Genomic DNA, 12,437 nt, shown 5'->3' with positions numbered 1-12,437 from the left:
TTGTGGCCATTTGCCCCTGAATTTTAAAACACTTCTATGGGATTTAATCAAAGAATCTTCGCTGAAATCATTAGAAAAATCCATCAACCCTCCCTATAAAAAAATGGTGGGCAGTTCATATATGTATAAATTCTCAAATGGATACAGAAGTCCAGGGATGGGCAAAAGTAGGTTTACAGCTGTTCATAGGGAAGAAGACAAATAATAAAATAATATTACAAGAATAAACACTTTCATGTACTCACAACTGGAGACCTACTTTTGCCCGCCCCTGTACAATCTATTTGGGTTGATCTGATGACTTTTTGAAATGCATGGGCTCTGCAGATAATGAAATACTTTGTAAACAACCAAAAAAAAAAAAATTGTAAAGTTTGCAAGGAAGGATGCATCCACATCAAAACTATTCTACCTGGTACCCCTTATCCCTGGCCACAAAAATGTGACGGTGCAAAGGGCATGCGAGGGTGTGGCTGTCCAGGAATGGCTTTGGGCAATCCTGTGGAATCTATGTTGAAAGCTACGGTACCATGGCCAAGTGTGTGGCTGAGAAGGTAAATCTGGAGAGGGCACCGTGGTGCCTGAGCCACGGTCGTGTGGGGACCTGTGGCTGAGGTTGAAACAAGAGTCTAGGTCGCTGAGAATGATGGTTAGTATGTCAGTCTGTCTGAACATGCCCAGCTCTCAGATACAGTTTTCAGGGAAACACGAGCTCATAGGGCACTGTGGCTGCTACCTGAAAACACCCCCCACAGGTAATGAACATTACAGCAAGATGGCGGGATGTAAGACACACTGGATGTCATAGATAAGTTTTTAAAAAATTCAAAAATAAAGGCATAGACATTTCATATCAGAGATTGGAATCATTTCAAGAGATTGCTAAAAATACTTTACAGAACTAATGTTATTAAGTCTAAACATTCTTTCATTTAAAAAAAAATTAACCAAATTCAGTTATTTAAAATAATGCCATCAAGTTGTATGTTCATGCACACCTGGCCGTGCGTGCACAGTGCATCCATGAAGACCTCATCTCAGAAGATGAACAACATCCTGGCTATAAACTCAACACCAACATTTATGGTGTAAGGTCAGAGGCGCTGAAACACCTGTTTCATTTTATTTTCTTGGTATACTCAGAAGAAATGTCATTTGAGAGCTTCAAAAATATTTAAGATTTCCTACACTAACTGTCCTGAATTCAAAACACCCAATCTAGGTTGCTTACATCTAATTATTAGTAACATTCTAATAGACATGTACTCTATTAAATGAGAAAAATCCTGTTACTTTTATGATAATTTCAAAATGACATCTATCTTGACCTTTAGAAAATTAAAAAAAAAAATTCTGCCTCACACTAAATCAAAACTAGAATTCCTAGAAAATACCATTGGAAACACTTGAGAACATATACTTGCCGGGAAGGAAACGGCAGAAAATGAGCTATTTTTGTGGTTGGGATGAATAAACACCAGGGAGCACAAGAGCTGACAATAGTCCATGCCATGTTATGCAGGATAAAAACCCCGAATATGATTTTAGATAAAATGCTGGATATTTTATCTTGTATTTTAATTTTTATGGCTTGGAAATACTGAGTGTTATGACTGAGTTTTTTGTTTTTTCCCCCCAGAGACTATAGTTTGTAATGCTCGATACAAACAATCTAATACTCTAAAGAGGACAAAGTTAGTTCACAAAACAGGTAATTAGTAGAGAATGCTCCCCCGCCCCTCACCACTTCACACAGGTAACGAAGTCCTGCTCAGTCTTGGGGGACCCACCTGTGTGAAGGGCAAGGCTGCAGAGACTGGCAGTCAGGGGGCCAAAGGGACCCTCACGTCTGTCTGCCAGACCCAGGTCCCTGCCGCCTGGCAAGTCCCAGTGAACCATGGTTACATTTTAATTTTATAACAACACAAACAAAAACCTTGTCAGTCCATATCTGAACCTTAGGTAAGCCTGACTCATCACGGTTGACACCCTGGTTCTGGGAGACCAGATGCCCCAAGTAATTAAAGCAGTAAAGCAACGCTCCACCCCCCCACCCCCGCACCCCCTCTTTTCCCTGCTGGAATGTGTGGCAGGACGTCATATCCTACCTTGGTGTTGAAGTCCAGGGCATTCTGAGACGTTTTGTATAATTCAGGATACTTCAACATATTCTCTTTCCTGCATGATCTCTCAAATATGCCCAGCGTTAAGGGAGGCATTGCTGTAAACATCTGAAGTGCACAAACGGGTCATTACACCAAGCAGCCAAAGGCAGGTGAACCTTTATTTCAAAGTATTCAACAAAACAGGAAAAACCAAATGTCTCAGACTTACCACATTATAAAGACCTATACACCATCTCTCAAAGAGGATCTGTCCAGAAAAGCCATTAACAAAGGCAAACCAGATCTAGAAAGAAAACAAAACCCCGAAAATCAGGACGCACAAAAATAAGTGCATTGTGCAGAATCTGTTGTGTACTCAACCACTGCATAATAGCATGATACTTTCATGACTCTCTTGAAAATGGTGTTTCTTTGCTTTACTTTATAATTTGAAGGAATGCCCTCACAAGGGATCTGTTATTTAAGTCAAAGATGGTTTCTCTTGTTGAAAAAAATAAAACCCCACAATTCTGTATCAACAGGCAATCACAGATTTTTAAAAAATTAAATGTAATATTTTCTGAAAGGCACTTCAAGAAATATATTTCATGCCATTACACTTTTAGAACTTTATTTCCCTTCTAAAATATCTCCTGATAGTTATTTAAATATTACTATTGTTTTTATTATAAAAGAACACATTTTTATTTAGAAGGTGAAAAAATTTCCTGTAATAATACCATCATCATTTATTTTCTTCTGTGTTAACTGCATTCATATATTTCATTTATATACATTTATAAATTTACCTTGCAGGAAACCTACTGCATATAGATAGTATCATGTCCTGCTATCCATCCTCCTCATGTAATATGCATTTTCTTAAGTTGTTGCATATCCTTTAAAAATGGCATTAATGGCTATATAACCTCTAAGGGTGGCTATAACTATTTCTGAATATTTAGCGTGCCTCCAGATTTTGCTATCTATATATATGAAAGCCTAAATGACTGAACGACTGGTCGACCAGTAGCTATGATGCACACTGACCACCAGGGGGCAGATGCTCAACGCAGAAGCTGCCCCCTGGTGGTCAGTGTGCTCCCACAGCGGGAGCACTGCTCAGCTGACCAATGGGCGCCAGACACCAGGCTCAGGGCTGGCAAGCACAGCTGCAGCAGCACGAGCCTCTCCCGCCTCGGCAGCAGCGCTACCGAACAGCAGAGGCGGCAGGCACAGCAGGCCGGGATGAGCTGGAGTGGCGCAGCGGCTGGCCTGAGCTCGGGCTCCTCCCTGGCCGCCTGCCGCTTTGCGCACTACTGCATCCCTCAGGGGATGGTGGACTGCCTGGCCTGTGAACATCGGGCGGAAATCGGCAGTCCGGCATCTCCTCAGGGGTCCCAGATTGAGAGAGGGTGCAGGCCAGACTGAGGAACCCCACCAGTGCATGAATCCATGCACCGGGCCTCTAGTTATATATAATTCTGAACTGAATGTTCTTACACAGAAGTCCCACATATTTCTATTTCTTTAGAATAAACTCATTTTTTTTTTTTTTTTGGTAAAAGGTAGGTTTCTTGAAATAATAATTGCTATACAAAAAACTGCATACATCTAATGCATTCAATTTGGTGAGTTTGAACATATGTACACCCATGAAACCATCACTACAATCAAGACAATAGACTTAACACACCTCCAAAAATTTCCTGTGGCCCTTTTCTTTCTTTTTTTCCAGGATGAATTTTTATAAGTGGAATTATAGTAGGTCAAACTACATACACTTATTTTTTTATTATTATTTTTTAAAAATATATTTTATTGATTTTTTACAGAGAGCAAGGGGGAGGAATAGCGAGTCAGAAACATCAGATGAGAGAGAAACATTGATCAGCTGCCTCCTGCACACCCCCTACTGGGGATGTGCTCGCAACCAAGGTACATGCCCTTGACTGGAATCGAACCTGGGACCCTTCAGTCCGCAGGCCGATGCTCTATCCACTGAGCCAAACCATTTAGGACTATATACACTTTTAAAATAGTTTTTGATAATTACAGCCATCAGAATATGAAATCCGAATTTATATATTAAAATACTTTATAACTTAAATTTATGCTTTGATAAAAATAAATCTTTAACTAACAGAGCATAATGTCCTTCCCTATTTTGCAATTCTCTTAAAAATAGGAACCTTAACTGTTGGCTATAAAATTAAGGGGCAATAGAGAAGAATGTTATCTAACACGTGTAAGACAAATGGTAACTGAGAGTGATATCAGTAAATCAATAATTCCTCCATTATTTAAGATGTAATTGGAATCACGTTGATCTGGAAGAGTGAAACGTTTGGCCCAGCAATGAGATTACATAAACACAAACACAAAAGCAAAACACAACAACAAAAAACCTGTTAGAGGAAAGCAGGCTTGACATGCCCGGCAAGTGAATTTTTGAATCGGAGTTGCTGGGACTCTGCTACACTTCACGTTTCATTTAACATCACTATGGAAGCATGAATTGCTACAAATTCACCATTTATCAGTAAGTACCCAGGCCGACCCCCACAATGAACACTTTCTGTACCCACACTGGTCTTTTTCCTTTTTAGAGTGGAAAGGAATGGAAAAATAAGTGTTTGCTTCAGGAGATGAAAAAGAACAGAAAGTATTAATAGCAAGTGACAAATAAGTCCAAATTGTGTCAGGGTTGTACACACATTAACAACCACAAAAGCATAGAAATTGGAGTCAAATTTGAAATTGTTGCTTGCTTTGCCACATATATTTACAGAAAAAAAATTGAACATCTGTCCTAAACAAGGAGCCAGAGCATTCATTTGTGCATGCAAAGTTTAAAAAAAACTTATTAGCATCTTCATGTGTACTGGTTTATTCCTTAGGGTGGTGCTGCTGACTTCACCTTTTTTTTTTTTAAAGTGTTAAGCATACACAAATCGACAAGACAGACTTCAACGCTTACTATTGCGTTTTCACATTTGACCTCTGTGAGATATGGATTAAGTAAATACATATTTGTGATACTCTGGATGATGGTAATGTCCTCTCTGAAGGTGACTGTGATCTACCATGATATTACATACAAACAAGCTCTTTCAGGTTTCCTAGGGTATGATGGAAATATAAGGAATTATTAAACCCAAACTTTCAATTATGTCCCCACTAGTCTATGAAGATGCAGTCTAATAATTTTTGGTCTGAAGAAAGCCCAAGAGACATGCATACCAAATTTGTGTAATGGATATGAATCAGTTCAAAGGTTATGGTTATAAATGCAACTGCAATCATTATCACTGAATAATAAGAGAAATGTATATGAATAAATTTATTGTGTGTGAGCCAACATTTGTAAATGTGACTAGTCTCCTAGTTTCTTTGTACAGAACATGAGATGCTGATTCAAATGTTCTAGTATAAGCTTGGAATTTAAGAACCTCCCTTAATCTAGGTGGAAAAGTTTCAAATTCCAAATAATATGCAAATAAACCAACATGTTTGGATTCAAAGTTTATTTTTAAAATGCATGAATTTGCTGCTTTATGACAGAAATTTTTAAATGGATAGGGATGAATTTTTACCTTTTTATTTTTCCTACTGAAAGATGTAAAGGTTTTAGAAATTCTCTTCCTGCATTTAAAAAAGTTAGTATTCTAATTCTAGTCTATTCTAGAATAGAAATAGAATAGAATAGAAATGACTAGATAAGAGAATAGCCTTCCAACGGAGTACCCTATATTACCTTCACACAAATATTTTGGCATTCAAAGAGAAAGAGAAGTCTACCAGAAGGCTGATTCCAAGTTAGTGAGATTTGTAGTTAAAAGATACATTAGAAACATATCTCACACTAAAAACAACACCTACATTATAGATACATAAAAGTCCCTCCTTTGACTCAACCTAAACCAGGGGCAGAAAAAAAAACAACAACAACAAAAAAAACCACATCGGTTCCTCTGGGGAGGAATTTAAGTTATTTAAATTTACAGGAAAGCCACATCCCAGCACAACGTGCAGGGAAAATATCACCTCACTGACCTGACTCAAAGCTTCTGGAAATGAGAAACATTACATTGTTTTGGGATCTTACCAGAACACCTGGATGCAACCAATGGAAAGAAAAGGTCTTATCTTGGTAGGAAGGAGTCAGATGTCTCAAAGAAATTTTGCAAAAATCTCTTTAGAAAGAGCCAGTAATTTCAGTGAACACCCAGGCTGCTGCAAGTGGCCACATCAATAAGTGCTGTAGACCGCCACCTGCCAAATCTGTATTTATTTGTTTGGCTGAAGCTGATGGCAATGGACAGGCTAGATAGTGGCATTCCTGGCACTACAGCAATGGGAAAAGCAGTTTTTGCAGGTAATCTATAAAACCCATAGAGCTCCAGACTATTCCTTCATTAGCAAAGAAACTCCAGACCTGCCTCTCCTGGTATTCTTTTCTAAGTTCCACGTCCCAGCAGAGGCGTGGCAGTTGAAGCTGCACAGACTTCCCCGCTGGAGCATTTTTTGCATATTAAACAGCAGCTTACAAACAGTGAGTCCTGTGCTCCCACGGCTCATCAGCACAAAACACTCTAAGGAGAGAGTGGAGACTGGCAGTTGTCCTCACTAGAGACATTCAATGATGTGTTTTCTGTCTATTCATCCACAGTGTTGACATGAGCCATTAACATCTGCAGAACTTGTTGTAGCTGGCAAAAGTTTGGTATCTGGGAATTGATTGAAAAGGTCAATTTGTTTCCAAGATAGTTGAGTTATATTCAAAATACATTTCCATAAAGTGCTCAAAGTAAAGTAACTTAAATGAGATTTCCAGTAAAGTTTAGGACTTACTTCCTTTTTTTAAAAAAATTGAATTTACTGGGGTTACATTGGTTAGTAAAATTATATAGGTTTAAGGTATATAATTCTATAATACACTATTGTGTAGTTCAACACCCCAAGTTAGGACTTACTTCCTGTTCGATATTGAAAGAATTTGGTCAGTGCTAAATATCTCATGAAGAAGCTTTAAATTCAAAGCCAAGTGAAATTTAGGTCTAATCAAACACAAATCGTATAACTCTGGATGAAACATAAACTACAGATTTAGTTTTCCATTTGAATTTAATATATTTTATTTCCCCTATTAGCACATAAGTTTTACCCACTTCACTGCTGATTGTCAAATGATCTAGATTAAAAAAAACAACATTTTTAAAGCAGATTTCTTGCTACCAATGGCTTTAAACTCCTAGTATCTTCAAAAATATATGTAAATAAACTATATAAGTTGATATTATTTTGAATGAGAAAAATGTAATTAGGAAAGCTAGTAACTATAAAGGATACTGGTAGTCATAATAAAGAGCTAATATGCTAATGGTCGGGACGCTGTAACAAAACGATGATCGCAGGAGGCTGCCTGCGAGTGCGCAGTGGGGCGTTGCTCTGGAGATGGGGCAGCAGTGGGGAGGCGCCGGGAGGGCGGGGGTGAGAGCCCTTAGCGCCCCCCTCTCCAGTCCTTCGCCACCCACCTCTGCACTCTGAGCGCCCCGCCGCCCACCTGCCAGGGGAAGGAGTACAGCGCAGCAGGTGGGAGGCGTCCACGCTCTCCTCTGGAGACATGAAGGGGCGGAGCTGCCGCTTTGCTCCAGAGAGGGGGCAGAAGCGGGGAGGTGCCCGGAGCAGGCGGAACCAGCCTGAAGCGACTTGAGGGAGTGAAGGCGGGGCTTGAAGGGGCCAGAGAAGGCCAGAGGGGAGGGGTGGGGTGGGGTGGGGGTGGGGGTGGGGGGGTCGGTGGCTGGGCCAGGTGCACTGGAGCTCTGCGTAAAGAGGTTCGGGTGTCAAGGCGGGGCAGTGGGTGGCTGGGTGAGGCCGTGCGATTTCTTGCACTGGGCTTCTAGTCATAAATAATTATTTTAGAAAAAAAAATCACAAATTTATATATACAATAAAAAATATATTTTTTGGATCTCGTAAGCGATTTTGGAGGTGTGTTTTGCTTCAAAACATAGACTACTATAGACCAAATCAGCAGAAATGAGCAATAAGGAAGTTAACAGATTATCCTGTTTGTTTCCAAGTATTTGCTTATTTTACCAAATGGGTTGTATGTAACCTAATTATAGATTTTCAGTGACCAATAAATAAAACTGCCTGCACACTTGAAAACTAAGTTTCAGTTTTACCAGCTGACTTATAATAAGAACTCTGTTAAGTCAGCATTTTAATAAGGAGACAAGCATTCTTACAGAGACATAAAGAACAGCTGAAGCAAACACACAGCAGTTCCCAGCTAACCTGCCAACAGGGTAGGTGTGAAATCTAGATTTTTGTTTTGTTTACAGTGTTACTTCTCTGGTGTAAAGCATAGGATATTATATTCTTTAAAAAATATATATATATATTTATTGATTTCAGAGAGGAAGGGAGAGGGAGAGAGATAGAAACATCAATGATGAGAGAGAATCACTGATTGGCTGCCTCCTGCGCGCTCCCTACTTGGGATCAAGACCACAGCCTGGGCATGTGCCCTGATCAGGAATTAAACTGTGACCTCCAGATTGATTGATTGACACTCAGTCACTGAGCAACACTGGTTGGGGTGTTAGGCTGTGTATCTTCTGACAGCTGTGGAGGAACAGCCAGCAAGTTAGAGGTCAAAGTGGAATAAACAAACATCTGTAAGGAAGCTCTGGGCATATTTATGAGGGCGAAGGTGGGTCCTCCCACAGGAGGGGCAGATGGAGGGCTTTCTTAATGAGCTATGGAGAGCTAATCTTCATGCTCTGCGAGGCTGCAAGAGGGCAAGAAACTGGTAACGTCTAGAGCAGTGGTTCTCAACCTTTCTAATGCCGCGACCCTTTAATACAGTTCCTCATGTTGTGGTGACCCCCAACCATAAAGTTATTTTCGTTGCTACTTCATAACTGTAATTTTGCTACTGTTAATGAATCGTGTTTTCCGATGGTCTTAGGCTCTACAGCAGCGGTTCTCAACCGAGGGTCGTCTAAGACCATCGGAAAACACAGATATTTACATTACGATTCATTAACAGTAGCAAAATTCCAGTTATGAAGTAGCAACGAAAATAATTTTATGGTTGGGGGTCACCAGAACGTGAGGAACTGTATCAAAGGGTCGCGGGATGAGGAAGGTTGAGAACCACTGATCTAGCGTGTGTTTTATAAATACAGCTTCTGATGGGAACGTGGCCAAATGTGAACGAAAGGTAAATGACTTATCTATCACTTCCTGATGGACTGTTCAGTGCACTTATTCATGCATGGGTGCTTTGCTGTCCACTATGGTAGCCACTGCTAGACACCCGAATTTGAAGGCTTAGTATGAAGAAAAGAATGGAAATATCACATTAAATTTTTTTAAGGTTAAAGGTTGAAATGGTAATACTGAATATACTGACTTAAATAAAATATCATTTAAAGGTTAATGGGGCTTTAATTTTTACGTGTTGCTCATGTGGCTTCCAGAATTGCACAGGGGGCTGGCATTGTTATTTCTGTTGGCAAGCTCCTGGATGGAGGACAGGAAGAACACTGAACGAAGCCTGGGGCCTGGCACCCAGTAGGTGCTGTGAAACCGTTTGTAGGACAAAATACAACCCTTTAGAAGTGATATTCCTGACTCAGGTTAAGTTTTCATTTAAAAAATGATTTTACTGACTAAATGTTTGTGGCTCCCCTGCCTCCCCCAAAAATGATGTTATATTTGATATATGAAAAGGAATTTGCAATTTCTTGCTGTCCAGACACAGGAACTAAATATTCTGATAGTTTTTAGACTCATTCCTCATTATCTAAACTCCTGCTACCAACCAAACTCAGAAACCAAAACAGGTCTGGGTAGCAAGGGATACTTGTATATAAGTATCTAAGTCTGAAACATAATAAGAACTACAAGATGGCCAATATTAGCAAAACTGCCTACGTATCCTTCCTGCTTCTGCTTCTTTAACCACCCCCCCACCCCCAGCAGAATTGCTATCCTCATTATGCCTATCATTCCCTTCACTGTCTTTTAAAATACAGTTTCCATGTGTATATCCCTAAATAGTGTATTGTTTTCTTTTGTATGTTTTTGAGCTTCATAAAAAACTCTATAGTTTGTAGTCTTTTTAAAACAGAAAACATTATTTCATTAGCAAATATAATCCAACATTTCTTACCAAAGCAATATAACTTTTTTAGCCAGAATTTAAACATGAATTATTCTCCAGGGCTGACAAACTTTTTGTTTTAACATGTTTAGAAGTTATACAAAGTAGGCAAATGGATTAATTAAAATGAGAACATGTCTTCATAAAGAAAATGTCTTTACATATCTATGTAAGTGACAAGGATTTAAACTTAACCGGCTATTACCTCAATAATATAGAGGACTATATTCTTGTAGAAGCAGTACAAAATGCACTTGGAGACTCTGTTATAGTTCCAGGCACCATGGACCATCAATAAATTCTTCAAATACTTGAACTAAAATAAGAGTGGAAAAAAAATTAGTATTTCCCTGTTCCTAGTGTCAGCTGACTGACATGAAGGGTGTGGCTGCAGAAATGATCGTTACCTGCGCGATGGAGTAATCAGAAGAATTAGCTGCCTGGAGGCCTTCATTCCCACTTATACCCACGCCGACGTGTGCCGTCTGGATCATGCTGACATCATTGGCTCCATCACCAATTGCAAGTGTTATGACTTTGACTTGTTTCTTAACCATCTCCACGACTTCAGATTTTTGAAGGGGAGAAACCCTTAAATTAGAACAAATGATCAATTAGCTCTGTTTTCTGGTGGGAAAAAAAGAATTTTAAAATGTCAATTGTCTTGAAGGATAAGAGCAAGTAAGTATGCAGTTCTATGAAGAACCATTATGGAAAAGTCTTAGGTTTGCAAATGTTTGGTTCTGTTAATCTGGTTGCCAACTCAAGGGAAAAAAGAAAATCTAAGTCTTGGAAGCAAATCTCTAGGAGATAAACAGAAGCTATGATACCTTGTTAAGCACTAATTTACCAGTTTACCAGGACTAGTTTATTTCTTTAACAAGTGCGCATTAACTTGTTAAAGAAATAGCATTTGAGTTCGGAAATGCCATTACTTCCTAACAAATAACATCAGCATTTCTAAGTTTTCACTTGTGAACGAAAAAGGTCAGAATGGCTGTTAAACGATAGTCCAAATACTTACTAAAACCTGTACTATTTCTGGAGAACAAAAGTTCTGAGCCACCGAAAGGTGAACTTAGACAATGTAACAGACATTTAAAACAACCCCAAACTCTACTGAAGTTATCAGTAGGGCATTGGCTAACTCTTGACCTGTTCTCAGACACCATGGTGAATCAACCAAAGTAAATACCAAGCATTGGTTGCATAGCTCCTGTGCCTCAATTTTCTTCCAAAGCTACAAGGTGTACCAGTTAATAATGCGAATTTTTTTCAATAGATGGAGTTACACATATGTAGATATATATGAGATTTGATATGTATGCTACTTTGTTGTATTGACAGAAAGCTTCAAAACTTCATATATCAAATTTGCTGAAGGTGTTAACATCATAGGTATTTTTACGCTTAAAAATGTCAAATTTTGTGCCAAAAAAAGAACATTTGCGGGAAGTTTTAATTCATTACTTTATTTTGAAGAAAAGTGCTGCTGAAACTTATTGTATACTTCGGGAAGCTTATGGTGAACTTGCTCCATCTCAAGATACTTGTGAACACTGGTTTAAATGCTTTAAAAGTGATGATTTCAATGTGAAAGACAAAGAACGTCCAGGTCAACCAAAAAAGTTTGAAGACCAACAATTTTAAGAATTACTGGATGAAGATGCATGTCAAACTCAAAAACAACTTGCAGAAATATTAAACGTTGCTCAGCAAACAATTTCCGATCATTTACAAGCAATGGGAAAGATTTTAAAGGAAGGAAAATGGGTGCCACATCAACTGAACGAAAGACAAATGGAAAACCGAAAAGTCATCAGTAAAATGTTGCTTCAACGGCACGAAAGTCTTTTTTGCATCGAATTGTGACTGGTGATGAAAAGCGGATTTATTTTGAGAATCCCAAACGCACAAAATCATGGGTTGATCCAGGTCAACCATCAACATAGACTGCAAGGCCAAATTGCTTTGGAAATACAATGCTCTGTATTTGGTGGAATCAGGAAGGTGTGGTGTATTATGAACTTCTAAAACCAGGTGAAACTGTTAATTCTGATCACTACTGACAACAAATAATCAATTTGAACCACAGATTGTGAAACGACCAGAATGTGCCAGAAGACACGGCAAAGTAATTTTGCTTCATGATA

The 12,437-nt window shown here is 39.0% G+C and overlaps 1 protein-coding gene across 5 annotated transcripts in view; it reads right to left on the bottom strand.

Annotated features, from left to right (window-relative positions):
- ATP8A1 (ATPase phospholipid transporting 8A1) overlaps positions 1-12,437 on the bottom strand; it is a 215,598-nt gene that overhangs the window by 36,557 nt on the left and 166,604 nt on the right. For all 5 annotated transcript variants that reach the window (XM_080676966.1, XM_080676968.1, XM_080676965.1 and 2 more), the window contains 4 exons: positions 10,692-10,875; positions 10,490-10,600; positions 2,335-2,409; positions 2,109-2,231 (listed from right to left, as the gene is read on the bottom strand). In XM_080676966.1, coding sequence (XP_080533092.1) covers positions 2,109-2,231; positions 2,335-2,409; positions 10,490-10,600; positions 10,692-10,875 — 493 coding nt within the window. The remainder of the gene's footprint in view (positions 1-2,108; positions 2,232-2,334; positions 2,410-10,489; positions 10,601-10,691; positions 10,876-12,437) is intronic.

The sequence above is a fragment of the Plecotus auritus genome (assembly GCF_963455305.1).
Source record: "Plecotus auritus genome assembly, chromosome: 1".
NCBI classification, from domain to species: Eukaryota; Metazoa; Chordata; class Mammalia; order Chiroptera; family Vespertilionidae; genus Plecotus; species Plecotus auritus.
This window is presented reverse-complemented; position numbering and strand designations above follow the sequence as displayed.